The following is an 18,895-nucleotide window of genomic DNA, read 5'->3' as shown; positions in this document are numbered from 1 at the left end:
GTGGAAAGAGATGGAGAAAGAGTTAAAGATGGTACTGGAGGCGTCTCCAGATCTGTAGGATTAGAACATAAACCCAGAGGGAAAAGCACGAAGAGACAGAGGACTGAGGAAAGTACAGGTGTCATGACATTTATTCGAGGCATGCTACAATTAAAGTGGATTAGGAAAAAAAAATCAGCAGTGTCTCTGACTGAATAATAATAATAATAATAATAGCTGTAACTCTAAATGTTTATGCATGATAAGCAATTTAAAAAAAACCTCTTTCTACAAAATACAAAAAAAAAAACCACACACAAAAGAAAAACCCAAAAATCAACCATGCACTGCAAAAAAAATTAGAAAATATGTTTCTTTAATAGTTTAATCTTCTATTTGCATTTTATTACATCAAACTCAAACTGAATCCGCTCGTCTCTCCATCGTTTTCCTCACAAACAACTTTTACAAATAAAAAGCTGGTCCTGCTGCAATATCAAAATACAGAAGACAAAAAACATGTTGAATTTTCATAAATATAAAAACCAGTTCATATCAACTGATGTGTTGTATCTTGTTCCCAGAAACCTTTTAATTTTTGTTGATTTTTTTCTCTCTTTTTTTGGCCAGGTTTAAACAAACAAACAAACAAACAAACAAAGGGAGCACATATTTACAAACACTTGTTTGTTTGGTAGTGGAACATTCATATTAATATTCATAGAAGTTATAAATACAGGATTTTCAAGGCGAGGTGAGGGTCATGAGGTCGGATGCAGGCACTTTCTCTCTGTGCATAGTGCCTGAGCTGAGTTTCATTTTTACGTCCCTCCCTTTTACTGCAAAATAATTTACAATTTCAGTGGACAAGAAAAAAAAAAACTGTAACCCAGATTAGAGACAAAAAAAAGGGGAGAATATAGGAGGAAAAAAAAAAAGTCAAGATGGCTGAAACTTTAAGCTTGGAAAGAGCTTAAAACCTTTTTCAAGTGCAACAGAAGTCACTTTTTGCATGTGAATAAACTTTCTGTTCGTTTCCCCTCATTTACATCACAATGTTCCATAAAATCAGTAATGAAGCAAAGCATGCTTCACCATTCATCATGACTGGAGTCTCATTATTTATTCCTTAATTAATATTCATGACTAACAAGATCCCGCCTACAGCAAGTCAAGTTTGTTTGTATCGCGCTTTTAACAATAAACATTGTCGCAAAGCAGCTTTACAGAATTTTAATGACTTTAAACATGAACTAACTTTATCCCTAATCTATCCCCAACGAGCAAACCTGTGGCAAGAAAAAACTCCCGAGTTACAGCAGGTGATCTTTAATTAATTCATTAATACATACTCCAACCACAGAAGCTGCTGAGGTTTTGGGGTAAGAGCCAATACCCATCGCACCCGGAACACAATTATTTATAAAACCGCATTTTCTTGCTTCCGGCCCTTCAGAACTCAACAGATCAAATCCGTCCAATCAGAGTCCAATTCCTTTGGTAATAATAAAGCTTTCGTAATTAAATTTGCGTAAAAATGAGATGAAATTTTAACCAGTTATGGTTCTTTTTCTTTTAATGTAAATCTTAAATGTAACGAATGAAACTTTTGGAAAAATACGACAAATTTCATGGAATGACGAAACATTCAGCATCAGTGCAGGAACTCGTTAATGGGGGAAAGGATCTGATATGATGATATTCTGATGTGTTATATGGCTTCACCTTCTGTTTGAGGGGAAATAGGTTAAAAAAACAAAGACACTTCAGTGGAATTGGAACAACAACAACAACAACAACGCGAAAAGAAAACAAAACATCACAATGTTGGTTCTGATTTCTGAGAAACATCCAGGAAGAAAAAGTTACAAAGAAGCTCAATAGATGGATGAAAGGCACATAAACTTTGGTCCTGCGTTATTTGTGTTTAATTTCAGTATAAAACCCATTAAAAACAAACTGAAGGTGGATCTGAACAGGAAACGGGTCTGACGTCACGGCAGGACGACGCGTTGCCTGAGTTGAAAGACAAGACTGAACATGAGTTATAGCTGTGGAAAACAACAACAACTTTAAATTAAAGACATAAGTGTGGTGGAGAGAAAACGTAATCAGAATCAGAGTGAACTGCTTTTAGTGCCACGTTAAAATTCACAAGTCTGGCTTTTTCTCCTGTTTATAAATGAAAAGCTTTTACAGATACAGCATCACACTGCTCACTCCATCATCATCATCATCATCATCATCAACCCAGCTTTCTTCTTCTCATCTCTCTCTCTCACACACACACACACCCCGAGCAATCTTTATCCAGTTTCATATCCTTACAAATAAGAGGGAAAAATATAAAGAAAAAAAAATCACTACAGAGCACAAAACAGGCCACACCCTCTAAAATCAATCGGATTATAAGATACAGTAAATAAGTCCAACACACACACAGCTCAGGTTTCTCAGAAACATCAGAAATTAGCTGCTGAATGCTGTGGGATTCTCCAGACACATTAATTCATCTCATATACAATATTTTATTACACACACACACACACACACACACACACACACAGTCCTGTGCAAAAGTCTTCGGCCCCCTATTGTTTTTCATCCAGACTTTGCTATAGATTTCTATTTTATGATTTCTACATTATCGAGTCAGTACAAAAACATTTTAGAGTCCAAATGTTCGTTTCCAGCAAAAAATTAAATGTTAAAGAAAAAAAGTTTGTATCTGAGCAGTATATTCCATAAGAGACTTTTCAGATGAAAAAAGAAAGCATAATGAAGGCTGCTGGGTTTTGGTGTAAAATGAAGAAGTGAGTGTGACAGTCAAAGAGTCCAGAAGAACTGGGGCTGGTTCTGGAAGATGCTCAGGAAAACCTACACATCATTTCCACATCAAACTGCACTCACTGGACCTCAGACGGATTTATATATATATTTTTTAAAGCAAAGGGTCGTCTCACACCAAATACTGACTTTGTTTCATTTATTATGGCTCACTGATTACTGTTTGTAGTATTTTTTTTTTAAAGTTGAAACATTTCATTATTTTTTTAAAGCCATTTTTGGTCTCCGGCATTTCTTTACATGTCTCTAAGACTTTTGCACAGAACTGCAGAAATGATCTGGACGCAAGTGTTTTAGTGTGAAATTCACCGCTGCTATTTCTAAGCCGAGCTCCATCCAGGACACTGAGAACCAGACCCGGGGCCCCCGGACGGAACTCCGGGAGAACCAGACCCGGGGCCCCCGGACGGAACTCAGGGAGAACCAGACCCGGGGCCCCCGGACGGAACTCAGGGAGAACCAGACCCGGGGCCCCCGGACGGAACTCAGGGAGAACCAGACCCGGGGCCCCCAGCCGGAACTCAGGGAGAACCAGACCCGGGGCCCTCGGACGGAACTCAGGGAGAACCAGACCCGGGGCCCCCGGACGGAACTCAGGGAGAACCAGACCCGGGGCCCCCGGACGGAACTCAGGGAGCCGTTGTGATAAATTCGGGGACTGCGTGGTTGTGAATGTGCTGATACAGTAAAAACAAAATCACACGCTGGCTTAAAGATGTGAAGTTTATCTTCTCATGTTGAAAAACTCACATTTTTCAGACGAAACACCTCACGGATCTGAGTGACGTAATTCCCGATACTTCACTCCAATGACGTCACTCCCAGTGTTTTCCCGCTGACTGGGCGCGCGCAGTTAAAATGGTCAACCAGTTCAAAATTGATATTCTTTTGATTACCTTGTGTATTTTTGTGGATGCGTCCAAATAATATAAAGAACATTCACTTGTGAATCTGTTCACCACTCCAAGATAAACTTCATATCCTCACACCACTGTGTAATATCCCCCCTCCACCATCTCTCTCTCTCTCTCTGTATTAAACAGGAAATGACGCGTTCCATAATGTACGAGATGCTAAAACTCTGAACATCACCTCATTTAATCCACATCACCACAGACAGCATCCTATAATCCAGTCAGGTTCTGTTTATCTGATCCAGAACCTGTCAATATTCAGAGCGCTTACTGGGCCAACATACAGTTGAATGCGAAAGTTTGTGCCCCCTTATGGTTGAAATGTATAGCAATTTCTTTATGGCTGTGTTCAGAGTCCAGTATAAAGCACTCAGTGAGGATTTAATCCTGAAATTTAAACCTTTAACTCCAGATTTTCAGAAATCATGTGAGAGTTATACACAGATGTGGGCGGAGTTTGTTTAAAATAGAGGCGTGTCTAAAAGTTACACTGGAAGTCTGACCTTGAGCCCGAAGCCCAGTCTGTTGTGTGATTTCGGCCCGAGTGAGTGAGGAGCAGCGTTGAGTCCAGCGCCACGCTGTCTGATGGAAGCACAGTGTGTGACGCGGTTTTGGCTGCAAACTCAAAGGCCAACGTGTCACCTTAAAGTCCGGAAACGGGTTTATTTTTACACAGAGGACAGCAGAGGAGTGAGTACTTTATGGATGAAATGATTCATGAAGTTAAAGTTTCTTTGAACGTGTCGCAGATGTGAACAAAACAAGCGATTTTAAGAATCTAAATGTGGAGCTCAGATCAGCTGCAGAACTCAACTCTGAACACCAGCAACTTTCCTCACAAACACTGGCGTCACTAAACCAGACCCTGAGTGTCGAATAGTGTTCTGGGTTTCACACTCATTCCTTCACCATGAGGTCAAAAAGTGCAGGTTAAGAGTAAGATATTAATAGTGAAATGTCAGGTCAAAAGTTTGTGCCCCCTTTCTTAATGTGATGCCTTTATAACTCCTCGCCGAAAGATTTAATATCTGGCTGCGTCTTGTGTTTAATATCGTTTTGTGTTTAAGATTGTTGCTGATTGTTGTATTTTTTTCCTTCTTGGTAAGATCTGCAAAGTTTTGCGCTCAACTGTTAAATGTAATTACATGCTCGTGAATTCTAAATACATTTTAAACAAATCATGTGATTTTAGGGAAAAGTGAACAAAGTTCTTTTAAGCACCAGATTTAGAGAGAGATGGATTCAACATCCTCACACAGGAACCATCAGGGAGTCACGATCTTCATTTCACAGCATTTCATCATGAAGAGACAACGAGCTGAGATTCTCTTTCACACACACACACACACACGGAGGAGACCCATAGCATAACACCAAGCATTTTTACACCAAACCATTCATTCTCGTTTCTCCAGTGTGCCTTCAAAGCACCAAACATTAATTTATGATTCAAATAAAAACAGCACACAATACTGAGTCCCCACAGAAACACACATCTAAAAAAACCTACAAGAAAACAAAAAGCTCCAAATAAAAATCAAATAATAAACCCTCTCACCAACTGCACAAAATAGTACTTAAGATATCTTCGGTAATATTTCTAAAACCTATTTTGATTATAAACACATTATAAGGCACATAATAAGAAAATGAAGTAAATACACAGTAAATATGACTTTTTTTTTCTTTTCACCATGTCATGAATGATTATAGTGGTACAAAAACCCGGCAAGTGTATTTTTTTTCTCATTTTGTTTTGTTTCTCTCCATAAAAAAGAACAAATTACCAAAAATAAGTAACTTCTTTTTTTCTCCAAAAAATCTTGACAATCGTTAAAGATAAATAGACCTGAATAGTTTCGCTTTATGTAAGACTGTAAACTTCAAAGAAAAACTGTATTTCTTTTGAGAAGCGTCAGAGAAGAGTGGAATCAACCGCTTCAGGTAAAATTAAAGTTAACTTTAAAAAAACAAACAAACAAACAAACAAAAAAAAAAACGCTGTCCCGTGCCCTGCGTTTCATTTTGTCTCAAAGCTGAATTAATGATTTGTTGGGTTTTTTTGGATAAATCTTCCTTTTTGTGGAACACAGCCTGGGGGGAAAAAAACAAAAACAAAAAACAGGCCAGGAAATTACTCAGGAAAAGGAGCAGCGCCATCTAGAGCACCTCCATAGAACTTTAAGGCTCGAGTATGAGTCCGATCTTGTGTCCTGAGAACCAGCAGTCTGATCTTTAATCTAACCGAAGGCTCCTGATCTGGAGTTCTGTGTAAATCAGGAGGGTGTGACGAGAGGAAGGGTTGCCAGGTGCAAACGATGAAATCAGAAAATCATTTGGCTTTTTTTCCTCTGGTCCAATCAGGAACAATCACAAGCTTCACAAGGCTCCGCCCACATGACACTATGCAAAAAACAGAGTGAAGTTGAAGTGTGGGGGTTTACAGAAATTATTTTAATGTTAAGCCTTTCATGCACGGAAACTCCAAGAATGCGATCTGTGGTCATTTTGATCTTAAAATTGTGCGCAAAAAAATTAACAAAACATTGAGCTTCAATGCCTCGCCACCAAAGCCCATTCTTATAAAACCTACGCGCATTCCAGATTGTTTTATTCCTCTTACACTGCAGCAGTTTTCCAACCATTAGAATTCTAATTTATTAAAGAACCTCCATTTTTAAAAAAAATCCATTTACAGTTACATTTAATGTTTGTGAAACAATTCACTTACGTTACAGCAGCTATAAAGAAGTTATTCCCTCAGCAGTCTCACTTTTTCCCTCTCGAAGTTAAAAAAAAAAAAAACGCAGCTTGTCATGCTCCTGATAAACCACAAAAAAGTCTGAAAAAAAAAGTCACCATGTTGTTTATCGTTTGATCTGTGAAGCATCCGATGTATAAATCCCTGCAAACGAGGCGTTACTATAGAAACAGTAATCAACACCTTTTGACCAATCAGATTCAAAAAGGTTCAACAGTGCTAAGAGATTAAAAAGTTGGGAAAACACAGACCTGGCAACCCGACAGACTGCTGGCTCTCCAGGATGAAGCTCTTGTTCCTGTACGTTTATTTATCACGATTTACACATCAAAACTTGAGATTTTAACTTTTCGGCCCCCTCGACTGAAACCACGGCCTAATTTAATTCACGAACACATTTCACCACACGATGAACACGAGATTCAAACCAGAGGGTTTCAGTAGAGACGGCTTTCTCCCTGCGCCTCAGAGGTGCTCTCTCGCTCTCTCTCGCTCTTTCCTCTCACTTTTCTTTCCTCATTTTGGTTTTAGACGTGTGGAGGTGGGACAGCAAGGTGAGAGAGACAGAAAAGAAAAAAAAAGCATCAGAATCAGGTCAGCTTGACTCGTTCCGATTCTGAGAATGCAACCCGGAAATAAAACATAAAGGAAAATAAAAGTATTTGATTACAAGAGGGACATCGAGTGGAGAGGGAATCGATAAGCAACCAGAAAGCATCGTTCATCTGGGGAGGGGGAGGGGCTACATGATTCACATTCAAAATGACATTTAAATGACAGGAGGCGGGGCTTCCTGACAGCCAGGCTCTGCAGATTGGAGTGTTCCAGCATGATTGACAGCTGGACGTGCTTTCTTGGAATGATCCTGCATGTTTACTTGTCTATAAAAACATCTCAGGTGAACGCAAGCGAGCGGCCATGCGGTCCGGACCAGGCGATGCAGGGTTCACAACAGTCTCGTCTGTTTGACGTTTAAATTTTTTTTTAATTAAAACGAATCCCATTTCACAGGAGAACAGAAGATCTTTCAGGATGTATTCACAGATCCCGAGCGCATGTGATGAGTCTGAACTGTTCCCCATCCATCTCTCCTGCTACGTGAAAGACAGCTCTCGTTGGTGAGGGAACGTCGCTACAGGGTTTTTACCCGGCGGCACCTTGTGATGACATCATGGACATTCAAAGAGGGTATGGCCTATCCAATGAGGCTCCAGTTCTGAAGGCTGGATGGAGCACCTGGGTGAAACGTTAACAGTTAAACAGCACTACAGGCACGTCGTCATCCATGTCCACAAACATCGCCAACAAAGTCAAATAGAGATCATTCTCTCTCTCTCTCTCGGAAGGTTCTGCTGCAGTTCTGTTCAAACCAGCCAGTGATGGCTGTGCTGAAATGGCCGAGAGATAAAACAGAAACGGGAACTTCATCGCTATCAAATTGAAGCTCACACGTCTCCCAAAAATAATAATAATAATAAAGCCACCTTCAGTTCATGTCTACCTGAAGGTCATATAGTAGTCTGTAACTCCTTAGAACTTTAAAACCCCTAAAATCTCTAAAACTACCCAAAGTCTCTGTTTGTTTTTGTCTATTTTTCATTATTAAAGTTTTTTTAATCATGTCTTTAGTTACAGAAGTTCATCAGTCAGGCGTCTTCACTCCGATTTAAACCCGTGAACAGAAGAGCAGCAGCGCTGAGGGAGGGGGCTGGGGAGGGGGAGGGGCACTGCTAGATGGTGGATTTGGAGAAGGACACTCGGAGGTGGTGATTCTCGCCCAGGTCGTAGTTGTGGAGGTCGATCAGGGCCTGGATGGCCTCCTCCACCGAGCCCAGCTGGATCAACGCCATCTTACGGTCCTTCCTGTTGGAGGAAAGAGAGAGAGAAAACACTGTTAGAACACAAACAGAACACAGTGAGGTGCGTCAGAGAGAGAGAGAGAGAGAGAGAGAGAGAGAGAGAGAGATCAGTGAAAAAACACAGAGCGCTGGGACAGTGCAGCGTGAACCCAAACCATGTAGCAGAGGGAACAAAGTATGAGCAAAAAGAGAATGTGGTGAGGATGGAGAGAGTGCAGGGATAACAGGGAGAGAGAGAGAGAGAGAGAGAGAGAGAGAGAGAGAGAGAGAGAGAGAAACAGTGTGGGAAGAGAACACAGGGATAACAAAGAATGCAGAGAACAAAGTATGAGCAAAGAGAGAATGTGGTGAGAATAGAGGGAGAACAGAGAGAACACAGGGATAACAGAGATGGAGAGAGAGAGAACAGAGTGCAGAGAGGAAAAAAGAGAATGCAGGGATAAAGATAGAGAGAACACGGAGAGAGAACACAGGGATAACGGAGAGAGAATGCAGGAGGAACAGAGCACACAGGGAGAGAGAATGAGCACAGAGAGAGCACACAGATAATGGAGCGAGCATGCAGGAAGAGAATGGAAAGAGGGAGAGAGAGAGAGCGCACGAGCGAGAGAGAGAGAGAGAGACAGCGCGAGCGAGAGAGAGACAGCGCGAGCGAGAGAGAGACAGACAGCGCGAGCAAGAGAGAGAGACAGCGCGAGCGAGAGAGAGAGACAGCGCGAGCGAGAGAGAGAGACAGCGCGAGCAAGAGAGAGAGACAGCGCGAGCAAGAGAGAGAGACAGCGCGAGCGAGAGAGAGAGACAGCGCGAGCGAGAGAGAGAGACAGCGCGAGCAAGAGAGAGAGACAGCGCGAGCAAGAGAGAGCACATCACACCTACAGAATCAGAAGAAGCGTCCAGGAGGAATTTACACATTTACATATCACTCTAAAGTTCAGACGAGTGATAAAGAACACTTACTGGAAAAATTTGAACGCTTTAACGGTGTATCCTGAACCAGCGAACAGATCCTTCAGCATGTCGTCTGCAATGGAGGGTCTGGGGGGAGAAAAGTGTTTCAGGAAAATTCACAGCTGCATGGGGCTGTTTTACAGACGGTGTTCATTCTGGAGGGTTTATTAAATTACTGATGATTATAAAATAAATGAAAGGAGTGAGTGTGCGCGCGCGTGCGTGTGTATATAAATAAAAACACACACACACACACACACACCTCCCAGTTATAGTTTTATACTTTTGCAGTTTTGACCACCAAACGTTTATTTTTCCACCAAAAATGTCTAAATCTTAAGAACACTGTAGTCTTTGCTATTAACATTATTGACATTGCTGTGCTTATAAACATCAAAGAAACCCGACACAGTAAACGTGACGCTTTAATTAATAAAAACAATAAATATCGATGTACATCAGGATCAGGTCTCTGATATAAAGCGTGAACATTCCTGAAAGTAAGTGAACCTCTCTCAGGACGTTGGGAGACTGCAGCTGAAACTCGGCTCAAATTTAGAGATTTTAGTGTAATTATGAGTCTCACGTGACGGAGTTTACTTACAAATTAATAAATAAAATGAACAAATTAATCAAATGAGGCTTGAGTTTTTAAATCACAAACTTACAGCTCGCAGATATTAACCAGGTCATGATGGATTTCCTCATCAGATCATTATTACACAGGGATATATGCGTGTGAGAGAGTGTGAGAGAGACTAACGGGATGTTGGAGAGGTGCAGTGTGGCTGACGGAGGGAAGATGTTCTGGAAGTTTTTGGAGCCGGGTTTTTTGAAGCGATGCAGTGGGCTCCCGCTGAAGTCTTTGGTCAGGCCCTGATCCTCCTGACCCTCGCGGGGAAGCTGCACCGTCTGGTGTTTGGAGATGGTGACGCGCATCACCCTGCCGTACAGACGCTGACCGTTCAGGTGACTCATCGCTGATCAAAACAGAAGAGAGTCAAAAACTGAGCTGAGGGAATCAAATGCATTCATTCTTCTACAGTATTAATAACAATCATCACACTGATCCCATCATCGACCTGAACATCAAACACACACCGAGCTGCGCCTGCGTCGCATCCGCCATCTGCACCAACGCATTCTCCTTCTTATTGAACAGAATCTTAACTCTGTGAACATCTCCATACACTCCTGCACACACAAGAGACAAGATTTTATATTAGTGTACACACACACGCACACACACACACACACTAAACAGAGAACAATGGCAGGTATGAGATTATACTGTCATTTTGTTTGATGGGAACAGAGACTTTGCCAGACGTTTTCAGCATGTTAATGGACTTGTGAGAGCTTTTGTACAGCCAACACACACACACACACACACACACACACACTCCACCACTTTATTACACTTACAGGATTTGCGAACAACAAGGAACATTTTGGGGCAAATCATTCAGACGATCGGGCTAACTCTGCTGCTGACATTTATTAAAGTGTGAAGATAATAACCCTGCGCGCGCGAGTGTGTGTATGTGTGTGTGTGTGTGTGTGTGTGTGTGTGTGTGTTCATATGATGGACAGTGCCTTTCTGCATGTAAACAGCCTCGTGGCAGCGGCGGTGAGGAAGCAGCTCCTCCATCTCACTGGCCAGCGCTGCCTTCATAAAAACAACCTTTAACCAATGTGATCTGGGAGAGTGATAAAAGCGTCCTTACCGAATAAGATGAAGAGCCCGTGAGGTGATATACTCTACACAAAAAAAGAATTACAATTAGAGGAGTTTAAGCAACAGCACGCACACACAGACACATTAATACTATTTTTATTAACCTTTATAAATGCGTGTTCATGCGCCTGCTTCCCCCTGCAGATTAAACTTTTTCTCTCCCAAAGTTAATGATCTCATCTCCTCTGTCCTAAAGATATCAGAAAACTTAAAGTTTCAGCTTTACCTCTGACACTGGAGACTCCTTCCATAAATGTTAAACAAATATCTCCTTATGCTGGAAAAATCTTACATCTTATACCATCTTAGATTATGATCGAGCAATAATAATAATAATAATAATAAGCGATGTGATTTGGAGCTGCACTACTCTCAGAGCTGCTGTCAGAGAAAATTAATCAACACCTCCTGACCAATCAGAGTCCAGAACTCTGCAGAGCCGTGGTGTAAAGACACAACATGACCTTTAAGATGTTTTCTGTTGACAAGGTGAATATTAAATAAATATATATTTTATGGATGGAGGGAGGAGCTCAGAAAGAACCTTTATAGCAAATCAAAGGATTTTAATAAGAGAGACAGACAGAAGGTGGTTGGGGTGGAGCATAAAGGAAAACCATAGGGTTGGGTTGGAGGTTGGGGGCGGAGTCACTCACGTCAGGGTTGAGGTTGGAGACAAGAAGAACAGAATGCAGGGCAGTGGGGGGCATGCCGTGGATGGCCATCCGCCCAGCTACAGCTGACGTGGGGATGGTGAGGGGTCCAAGAGCACCAGGCATCGCCTGCATGGAGAGACCTGAGAGACGGACACACCCATCACAATGACAGCACGGCGTTAGACACAGGAAAGGAGAATAACGTCTGAAAAACAATCTTCAGTTTGGGGCGAACATGAAGTTCTGAGGTTTCTCCTAGATGATGGTTTGGGTTTTACACACTGAACATCTGAGGAAATCATTCATAAACAACGAGGAGGAAGTTTTTATGGCCCAACTGCCACTTTCTAAATAATGCCATAAATAATTGTAGAGTATCTTTAAAAAAAAAACATTCATACCAAAACAATTATGTTTTAGAGGCCATTATTCACAGAAACATCATCCTCAGTGACACACAAAGTTCTGGGAACATGTCCGGGAAGATTCTCAATCATCCAGGTCATAGTAAACTGTGGGTGGTAGAAATGGGCAACTGGACTTGGTTGAAGATTCTTGAAAAGGTTTCACCTCTCGTCCAAAAGGCTTCCTCAGTTCTGTCTGACTAATAGGGAGTATCAGATATTTATCCTCTCCTGGATCAGAATCAGAATTCTGATGACCAGCTCATCTAAGGTGTCATTGAGGCATCATGTTGGTGTGGGTCGCTGGAGGCTGGGTATGAACGGCGAGTCATTAGGGTGATGAACGGCGAGTCACACCCAGCCTCCAGTGACCCACACCAACATGATGCCTCAATGACACCTTAGATGAGCTGGTCATCAGAATTCTGATTCTGATCCAGGAGAGGATAAATATCTGATACTCCCTATTAGTCAGACAGAACCGAGGAAGCCTTTTGGACGAGAGGTGAAACCTTTTCAAGAATCTTCAAGCAAGTCCAGTTGCCCATTTCTACCAGCCAAAGTTCTGGGAAAACTTTCTATGAATCCAGTCTTCATAACACACTTATACGATGCTTACAGGTCTGTCTTTTGGGACTTACAAAAAACCCAAACGAACACAAAACATTTCACTAATTTGCCAGCTCAATACTTCCTTAAATTCTTTAATAAATACAGTTTTGTGAAAAAACTCTTAGCAACTTGTGTACAACTTCTTATAAACCACATATTCATAATGCATAATAAAAACATTAATAATGTTACTGTATAACACAAGGGTTCATAAAGTCTGGGACCAGCCTGAGGTTAGAACGGCATGCTTTACATTTCATTAAGTGTTAATATCACAATTATGCCATACAGCACTGTGTCTATAAAACATTACACATGTTCATAAGAACGTAATAAATCACAATGATATGTGATAATGCTATAATGTTACAAACGCATTATAACAGGCTCTGGTGCAGTATCTGGACTGGATATAATGCCAGATCCTGCGTTATAATGCATTACAACATGAGCATCTATAAGATCCCTATGAACAGATATAATTCTGTATTATGGACCGGGATGTTATAAAGCCGTACGCTAATGAACTGCTGTATGAACTGTAACACACAGCTCTAGTCAGAGATTTATACCGGGCGTTATAAGAGCCCGTGTTTCACGACATAACGCATTATAAATAAACGTCTGCACCCCGGACTCATGTACAGGGGGATTATATTTCAGAACTGAGTCTCTTCGTGAATAATGTGTGATGATAATTTTTATTGTTTCAGGAGACAAATCAGCACATTACATATTACACACAAAATATCAACAATCATCACTGTATGAATCATTTAACTGAGCGAACTCGAATGATTCGAGTCATTAAAGATGTGATTTGTCTGGATTTACAGACAAAGTTCAACACCGAGCTGTTCACGATTGCTGCTTTATTCATAAATCAATAACCCATTCGATACAGGACACGATTCACACACACACGTGTTACTGAACGCTGATTTAGAGTCTGGAACAATCATTACATACAAACACAGACTCGGCCTGAGGACGTGTTCACACCAGCGGCTCAGAGAATTAACTCTGTACAGCCAGATCCAACTTAATCTGAACAGAGGCGTGAGAACCGCGACATACACTTTATTACAGGATGTGAGAGAGAGAGAGAGAGAGAGAGAGAGAGAGAGAGAGAGAGAGAGAGAGATCTCCTTGCCACCAGGTGCTCTGTTCCTTCACTACACACAGGAATGAAAATGACATAGCAGCACCCAGCACTGATATACGTGTGTGTGTGTGTGTGTGTGTGTGTGTGTGGTGAGCAGTGAGAGGATGGGTGAAGGGAGGGAGAGCGAGAAGGGAAGCAGTGGGAAACTGTATCGGAGTGAAAGTGCAGCTGTAATGAAGTTGAGCTGAGGCATGATGGGAAGTCACATGACTCGGGGAGAATCGGAGATGAAAAAAGTGTGAAATGTAAATGACGGTGTTTCTGTGACGCCTCACTGTTTCGGTTCGGAGCCTTTTATTCCTCTTTATTCCTAACGATGGCTGAAATTCTTCTCATGTCGTCTTTTTTCCTCCTTGTCTTTATTTTATTTGTGTGTGTGTGTGTGTGTGTGTGTGTGTGTGTGTGTGTGTGTGTGTGTGTGTGTGTGTGTGTGCGTGCGCGTTTACCTGCAGCCTGAGGAAAACCAACAGGAGCGAAACCAGCCGCTCCAGCATACGGTGAGGAGATGATCCCAGGGGCCCCTACACAACACACACAAAACCAGTCAAAAGTTTGTACACCCCTACTCTACTCATTGACTGGTGTTTCTGTATTGTGACGATTCTCCACACTGTAGAACAAAACTGAAGACATCAAAACTATGAAATAACATCTGGAACACATCCAGAATTATGTGGTTAAAAAAAAAAAAAAAAAAGTGTTTAAAAACAAAATTTGTTTGATATTTTAGATTCTTCAGCATATCCAGTGTTTCCCTTGATGACGTTTTACACACTACTGTCATTCTCTTAACCAGCTTCATGAGGGAGTCACCTGGAATACTTTTCAATTAACAGCTGTGTCTCATCAAAAGCTCATTAGTGGACGAGTTTCTGGCCTTTTTAATGAGTGAGATCAAACAGTAAATAGCCCGATTCAACACCACAACTGTAGTGATCCAGATTATGTCAAGAACTGAACAACTAGGTAAAGAGAAACGACATCCATCATTACTTTGGCAGGAAGTAACTTTTAATTAATAAAAATAAAAGAAAAACACTGAATTAGAAGGGGTGTACAAACTTTTGACTGGTACTGTATATATGAGAAATGGAGATTAAAAACAATCCATTTTGTGACCTCTATTTTCAACACCACAAATTTACAAACAAGGTTTTTACTTGACTGACTTTTCTGTGTTTTATATTTATTCTGTTTCTCAGGCGGAAAACTCAGCGTTCGTTTATTTACTAAATAAATTCCTGCTGTTCTTTCTGTGACGTGATAAAGCATTTATTACAGACTGGAACTCGGGATGAATACGACGATCACTTGCCCTGTGCTCAAATATGCTCCCGTGGAATTAGTGTTCTACACAAGTCGGGTTGTTTGCTTGTTGTTGTTTTCTCCATGTCGTGGTGTTTCAGGATGAAACGTTCGAGACGCTGCTGCAGGCTGGAAAACAGCGGCTCGCTCATAAAAACCACACTTTCAACATGTTTTACTGCAACTCGACATCAGAGCTCACAGACAGCCCCAAATACACACAGGGCAGATTAATGAGGCCAGATTCACACACACACACACACACACACACACACACACACCTTATCAGTAGCCACAGCGCCCATTCCCTTCAGACAGCATCCGTGATTTACAGCATCTCAGACAAGATGAGTGGATGAGCTGGAGGATCTACCACCTCCACCATAAAACACACACACACGATAAATCTATTTTCGCACTGTTTTCCAGCCCACTCAGACCCTCATTTCATGTGTGAAGGCCAGAGATAAGATATGAAGGCCTTGTCTCTGCTGTTTCTCTGTGTGTGTGTGTGTGTGTGTGTGTGTGTGTGTGTGTGTGTGTGTGTGTGTGTGTGTGTGTGTGTGTGTAAAACGAGACCTACACACAGATTCATCAGTTTCAGAAGGCAGTGGGTGAGAAAGAACATTTCCATCATCACTGCCAGATGGAGAGGGAATCAGAGCAGCAGAGTGAAACTCAGACACAAATCGCTGCTGGAACTGTTCCGACTAAGAACCTTATTGTTCCTGACCATAATCTAGAACCCTGATGTCTTCATGATCATTTAAAATGCAAGTAGTACAGCTGATCGTGTGATTCAGTCACATCAGAGTGTGATCATGAGGAAATGTCTCAGGAGAAGATTTCATCAATTTCAGCGTGGGTGCAGTCCACAGCACACACTACACAGCGTCTCATCACCGGGAAACTACCAGGACACTCGCACACGTGTGTGTGTGTGTGTGTGTGTGTGTGTTACCGAACGCTGCAGTCATGGTGGGCTCCAGCGTGGGTTGTCCATCTCCTGAAGGCAGGTCGAGGCGTGTGAAGTCTCGGCTCTTGTCGTTGTTGTATTTGACGTTGAGGCTGGTGAGTTTGGAGAACTCGATACGCAGGGTGCAGCAGGCGTTATAAATATTCTGTCCATCTAAAGTCTGACACACAAAATCCACACAAATAAAAATCAATCAATCAGACGGTCACGCAAACGCAAATCCTCTTTACTCCAAACTCACGGAGAATAAAAGTCCTGTTTGAATTCAAGTCTTCAGTTGAAGGTGTTTGTATGGAAACGAAGCTGGAACTGTGGTGAGGAGATGGAGCCGGGTTTATTTATTAAAGGGGGGGGGGTTCGCATCAGATCAGCTGGAGTCCGTTGAGGTTCGGGTATTTACATACGTAAGCAATAAAAGGTTGCCATCTTTTATAAAAGTTGGCTGTTGAAGCTCTTAAGAAATATTTGACTTTTTCTAAATGACAGAAAAGACATTAAAAATTAAATTTAAATTAATTAAATTTTTTAGTTTGACCAGAGAGATTTTAAAAGCTTTAGTCCAGACATTTTTAGAGGTTCAGGTTAAAGTTTTTAGAATATAGTTTCGAGTGTCTAGTTTATTCTCATCTGGACATTACAGAATTTTAGTTTGGAGTTATTAGAATTTTCAGTTAACATTTTTAGCTTTGCTCATTTTAACCGTTCTCTTTCCGAACAGTTGGGTCTGATCTCCTGATCAGATTGGATGAGTGGTGTTCTGAGAGTGCTGGTCTCCAGGGATGCGTCACTGTGTGCATCACTCTGCTTGTGTAAAATTACAATCCTAACGATCATTCATTACACTGAACCCGTTACTACACTTACTACGGCGGGTCCATCCAGGTGTTACCATGGCAACATGCACCGCGCTCTCCACCTGGGGATTCTTTGGGAACTTTTTCCAAAATTAAAATAAAATATTTGGCCGTGTTGCATCTGAAATATTTCTTGTGTACAAAACTGATGAATAAAAGCAACGCTGCAGTTGTTCTGAATAACAAATGTTTTTACTGACGTTTTATTGCGCGTGAACACAATCAGCTGACTGTTAAAGAATATTTCTCTATTTAAGAGTTAAAAATAGACAGAATTAATTTCAAGGAGTGTTCTATAATGTTGAGGTGCCTTCAAAATAAACTCTGAAGCATCCTCGGTGTCCTCTGGGAGAACAGACTCAAAAGGTACAGATGGAGGAGCAGACCAACTTCCAGAGGATCGAAACCATCCTCACTGCACATCATTAGTGATGAAGTGGACATGTACAACATATCTACAACAATAGACTCCCCAGAGGACCTGCTGTACGGTGTCCTACAGGAAGGAAATGAGACATCGGAGGACAAAGGAAAAGATTCAGGGACCAACTGAAACAAATCCTGAAGATGAACATCCAAGAAAAAACATGGGCTGAAGAGGCCATGGACAGAATCTACTGGTGGAGATTGGATCATGACGGAGTGTCCACTTTCAAAACGGACAAAAGAAAACGGGAAGAAGAGAGAAGGAAGCGATGAAAGGAACGAGAGGCCCTCCTCCAAACCAGGCAGAGACAACTAATGCCCAAACTGTCCAAGGAAACTCCAGTCCAAACTTGGTGCTGCCTCACACGAGAGTCCGACATGGACGCCCCCGAAAGAAATCCTCGCTTGAGAGGAAAGGCCAACGACGATCGAGATACACAACAATTCATGTAAAAATGGTCCATATTTCATTAAATAAATACCTATTATGGTCAGTGCTCATGTATCTGAGGTCAAAGGTCAAATGCTGTACGTTACAAAAATTTTGAAATTATTTTGTGGATTCAGGAGAAAACTTGATGTGAATATTTTTTAATAATGCAGTCGAGTTTAACAGCTGACTGGAGACTTTTATACTGCAGACCATCACTGCAAATTAAAATTTTTGTTTGTAATAATCACTCACTCACTCACACCCCTCTGATACAGAGGGAGAAATTAGGATAATGATGTTAACGTTGCATTTCTGTGCTGCATTTAGCGTCCCCTGTGTTCTTCAGTGACCCCGGGGCCCAAATTTCCACTTCAGGCTCAATAACGTGAATCCATTTCTGAAAATGAGAAAATAACTGTGTGTGTGTTTTTTTTTTTTTTTTTGGGGGGGGGAGACACAACAGTAACTGTGTTAAACACCCACTGGCTTTCCTGATATTAAACTGAGAATGCAGTGTTAAACACGGGGCTGTGACAGCAGGGGGTATTTACTTTTCCTTTCTGGCTGTTAGAGCTGATGATGTCACTACCTGCTTCATTAAAGCTGCAAATCATCATCATCATCATCTCCATCCTGCTGATAAAAATCTCCACAGCGCTTCCAGATCACCAGACAGACAGCACTCTCGACCCGTTATAATTATTACACAAAACACTTCATCATCATTATCCCCCTCCTAGAACTGCCACCTTATTGTGGTGGAGGGGTTTGTGTGCTTGAATGATCCTAGGAGCTGTGTTGTCGGGGGCATTACGCCCCTGTTAGGGTCTCCCAAGGCAGACAGGTCCTAGGTGACAGGCCAGACTAAGAGCAGTTCACCAAAACCCTTATGGATAAAATAAAAATCAAGGACCGTGACGTTGACCGGTATGGCGCAGCCGGGGCCCCACCCTGGAGTCAGGCCCGGGGTTGGGGCTCGTATGCGAGCGCTTGGTGGCCAGGCCTTTGCCCACGGGGC

The 18,895-nt window shown here is 41.8% G+C and overlaps 1 protein-coding gene across 5 annotated transcripts in view; it reads right to left on the bottom strand.

The window, feature by feature from the left end:
• Positions 1 to 338: 338 nt before the first annotated feature.
• ptbp3 (polypyrimidine tract binding protein 3) overlaps positions 339 to 18,895 on the bottom strand; it is an 88,907-nt gene continuing 70,350 nt past the window's right edge. For all 5 annotated transcript variants that reach the window (XM_060909014.1, XM_060909013.1, XM_060909015.1 and 2 more), the window contains 8 exons: positions 16,150 to 16,324; positions 14,330 to 14,404; positions 11,703 to 11,842; positions 11,036 to 11,069; positions 10,410 to 10,502; positions 10,072 to 10,288; positions 9,318 to 9,395; positions 339 to 8,364 (listed from right to left, as the gene is read on the bottom strand). In XM_060909014.1, coding sequence (XP_060764997.1) covers positions 8,232 to 8,364; positions 9,318 to 9,395; positions 10,072 to 10,288; positions 10,410 to 10,502; positions 11,036 to 11,069; positions 11,703 to 11,842; positions 14,330 to 14,404; positions 16,150 to 16,324 — 945 coding nt within the window. In that variant the 3' untranslated portion in view covers positions 339 to 8,231. The remainder of the gene's footprint in view (positions 8,365 to 9,317; positions 9,396 to 10,071; positions 10,289 to 10,409; positions 10,503 to 11,035; positions 11,070 to 11,702; positions 11,843 to 14,329; positions 14,405 to 16,149; positions 16,325 to 18,895) is intronic.

Source organism: Neoarius graeffei, chromosome 25 (assembly GCF_027579695.1).
Source record: "Neoarius graeffei isolate fNeoGra1 chromosome 25, fNeoGra1.pri, whole genome shotgun sequence".
Lineage (NCBI taxonomy): Eukaryota > Metazoa > Chordata > Actinopteri > Siluriformes > Ariidae > Neoarius > Neoarius graeffei.
This window is presented reverse-complemented; position numbering and strand designations above follow the sequence as displayed.